A 2779-nucleotide genomic window follows, 5' to 3' on the forward strand; every position below is an offset into this window, starting at 1 on the left:
TGGCGGGGAGCCTGCTTCCTCCTCTCTCTCTATCTGCCTGCTTCTCTACTTGTGATCTCTGTCAAATAAATAACATCTTTTTTTAATTTTTATTTTTTATTAAATTTTTTAAATTTTTTATAATATAAATATAAAAAATTTTATATTTTTTATAAAAAAATCTTTATTTATTTGACAGAGAGGATTTTATTTATTTGACAGACAGAGATCACAAGTAGGCAGAGAGGCAGGCAGAGAGAGAGAGAGGAGGAAGCAGCCTCCTCGCCGAGCAGAGAGCCCGATGCGGGGCTCGATCCCAGGACCCCGGGATCATGACTGGAGCCGGAAGGCATAGACCTTAACCCACTGAGCCACCCAGGTGCCCATTTAAAGGATATTTTATGAAATCTGAGTGTTGGTTTAAGCAACAAGATGGAGCAGTGGGTGTGGTGAAAAAATAATGAATACTGTTTTTCTGAAAATAAATTAATTAATTAAAAAAATAATGGAAATTCTGTATTATCTAGAGACATTAACAATCATTGGTCTAGACAATCAACTCATCAGTCAAACTATTTGAGTTCACACCTTGTCTTTTCCAGGCACTGTGTACCTCACCCCCTCTAAATTTCCCTACAGATAAATGGATGGTATGATCTAACTCACCTGTAATTTGACAAGCCCTTCAGCTGATTCTGAGGCACACCAAGGGTCAGGCACCATACTCTACACAGAGATTGGATAACTTCATTCTCATCTGGTTTTTTGAGACAAGGAATATTTCTGAAGGAAATGCTATAGTTGATTCTTTGTCTCAGTCTCAGCACTTGGAACAATAAATGAAAAAGAGGATGATCAATAAAAATTTGAGGCAATAATTTGAGTGGTAGAAGAAAACAGATGATGATGATGGAGGGAGAAATTAGCAGAGGGAAAGATTTCAATATTCACTCGGCTTCGCCATAAACATGAAGTTGTACTTCTTTTTACATAAGCACTGGGTCTCAAACTACTACTACCATATATCAGATTTATTTGGATGGCTTGTTTAAAGCTTAGATTGCTAGTTCTTATCTCAGACTTTACCAGCAGCGCATCTAGAGCATTACTAAGATTTTGCGTTTCTCAGTAGTTCCCAAGTGATGCTACTGTTGGTCACCCAAGGACCATTCATTTTATTTTATTCTTACCCCATATTTTCCATTAGACCCATCAACATGGAACCCAGAAATCACACAGATGTTTCAGAATTTCTTCTGCTGGGATTGACAGATGATCCAGAACTTCAGCCTTTCCTATTCTGCCTGTTCCTGTCCATGTACCTGGTCACTCTCCTGGGAAATCTGCTCATCATGCTGGCCATCAGTTCTGACTCCCACCTCCACACCCCCATGTACTTCTTCCTCTCCAACCTGTCCTTTACTGACATCTGCTTAAGCACAACCACCATCCCAAAGATGCTGGTGAACATCCAAGCACAGAACCACAGCATCACTTACACAGGCTGCCTCACCCAGGTTGGATCTGTCCTGGCTTTTGGTGGTTTTGAAAACTTTCTCCTTGCAGCAATGGCCTATGACCGCTATGTGGCCATTTGTCACCCCTTGAGGTACACTGTTATCATGCACCCCCAACTCTGTGCTCGGCTGATTTTACTCTCGCTGTTCTTTAGCCTTATGGTTGCCCTGCTCCATAGTCTAATGGTGCTACGGTTATCCTTCTGCAAGGACTTGGAAATCCCCCATTTCTTCTGTGAACTTGCTCAGGTCATCAAGCTTGCCTGTTCTGACACCCTGATCAATAACATCCTGATTTATTTTGTGGCTAGCCTATTTGGTGGTGTTCCTCTCTCTGGAATCATTTTCTCTTATACTCAAATTGTCTCCTCTGTTTTGAGAATGCCATCAGCGGGGGGAAAGCTCAAAGCTTTCTCCACCTGTGGATCTCACCTGTCTGTTGTGTCTTTGTTCTATGGGACAGTTGTTGGAGTGTACATTAGTTCTGTAGTTACTGACTCTTCCAAGAAGACTGCAGTGGCTTCAGTGATGTATGCTGTGGTCCCTCAAATGATGAACCCCTTTATCTACAGCTTGCGGAACAGGGACATGAAAGGAGCCTTGAGAAAACTCATCAGTGGAATCCCTTCTTTGCTGTGATTATGCCATCTACTTTAGACTTGAGTTTGTAGAAGGAGGCAAAATGATAGTAATCCTGGACGTGTCATAATGCTTGATTTTTCCATCACTGAATTCCTCTAAACTAGCCAGACAACAGAATGTCCAAGTTAATTTTAACTTGAAGTTGAAATATATTTTACTTTTTTGTCTAGTCTTATAATGTTGGACACATGATTTCAATTCTCTAAATTCAGTTTCTTTGCTCAGATTCTATACAGAAGCACAGCCTGAGGCAAGGGTTCTTTTTATAGTGATTTTTTTTTTTTATCACTCTCAGAAGGAATACTGCAGAAAGTATGAAGGACAAGGAAAGTACTGAAAGAAGACTGGGGTCCTATCTAGAGACTAGCTTCCACCTGATTTCAGGTTACAGCCTGCCACTAACACTAGAGTTAGATTTATAATGGAGTATGGGAGTTTACCTTTTATATACCTAGTTAGTAATTAATTTGTTCACTATTAACCGTATCTGTCTGAGGAACTTTACCATCTACCATATTCCATTTTATTATCTATGAAATTTGCATAATTAGATTATCTCAGTGGTTTGAGATGATTGTGAGATATTCAAACTTTCTCAGTGATAAAACCTTCATCTACAATAAGAAAAAATCCCTAACTCA

General features: G+C 39.8%; 1 protein-coding gene across 1 annotated transcript; it reads left to right on the forward strand.

The window, feature by feature from the left end:
* The first annotated feature begins 1178 nt into the window (after window positions 1–1178).
* Window positions 1179–2135, forward strand: LOC132010937 (olfactory receptor 7G2-like). Its single transcript, XM_059388934.1, has one exon. It carries the CDS (start codon window positions 1197–1199, stop codon window positions 2133–2135), a length of 939 nt encoding a protein of 312 aa, XP_059244917.1. The 5' UTR covers window positions 1179–1196.
* Window positions 2136–2779: the final 644 nt, after the last annotated feature.

The sequence above is a fragment of the Mustela nigripes genome, chromosome 2 (assembly GCF_022355385.1).
Source record: "Mustela nigripes isolate SB6536 chromosome 2, MUSNIG.SB6536, whole genome shotgun sequence".
NCBI classification, from domain to species: domain Eukaryota; kingdom Metazoa; phylum Chordata; class Mammalia; order Carnivora; family Mustelidae; genus Mustela; species Mustela nigripes.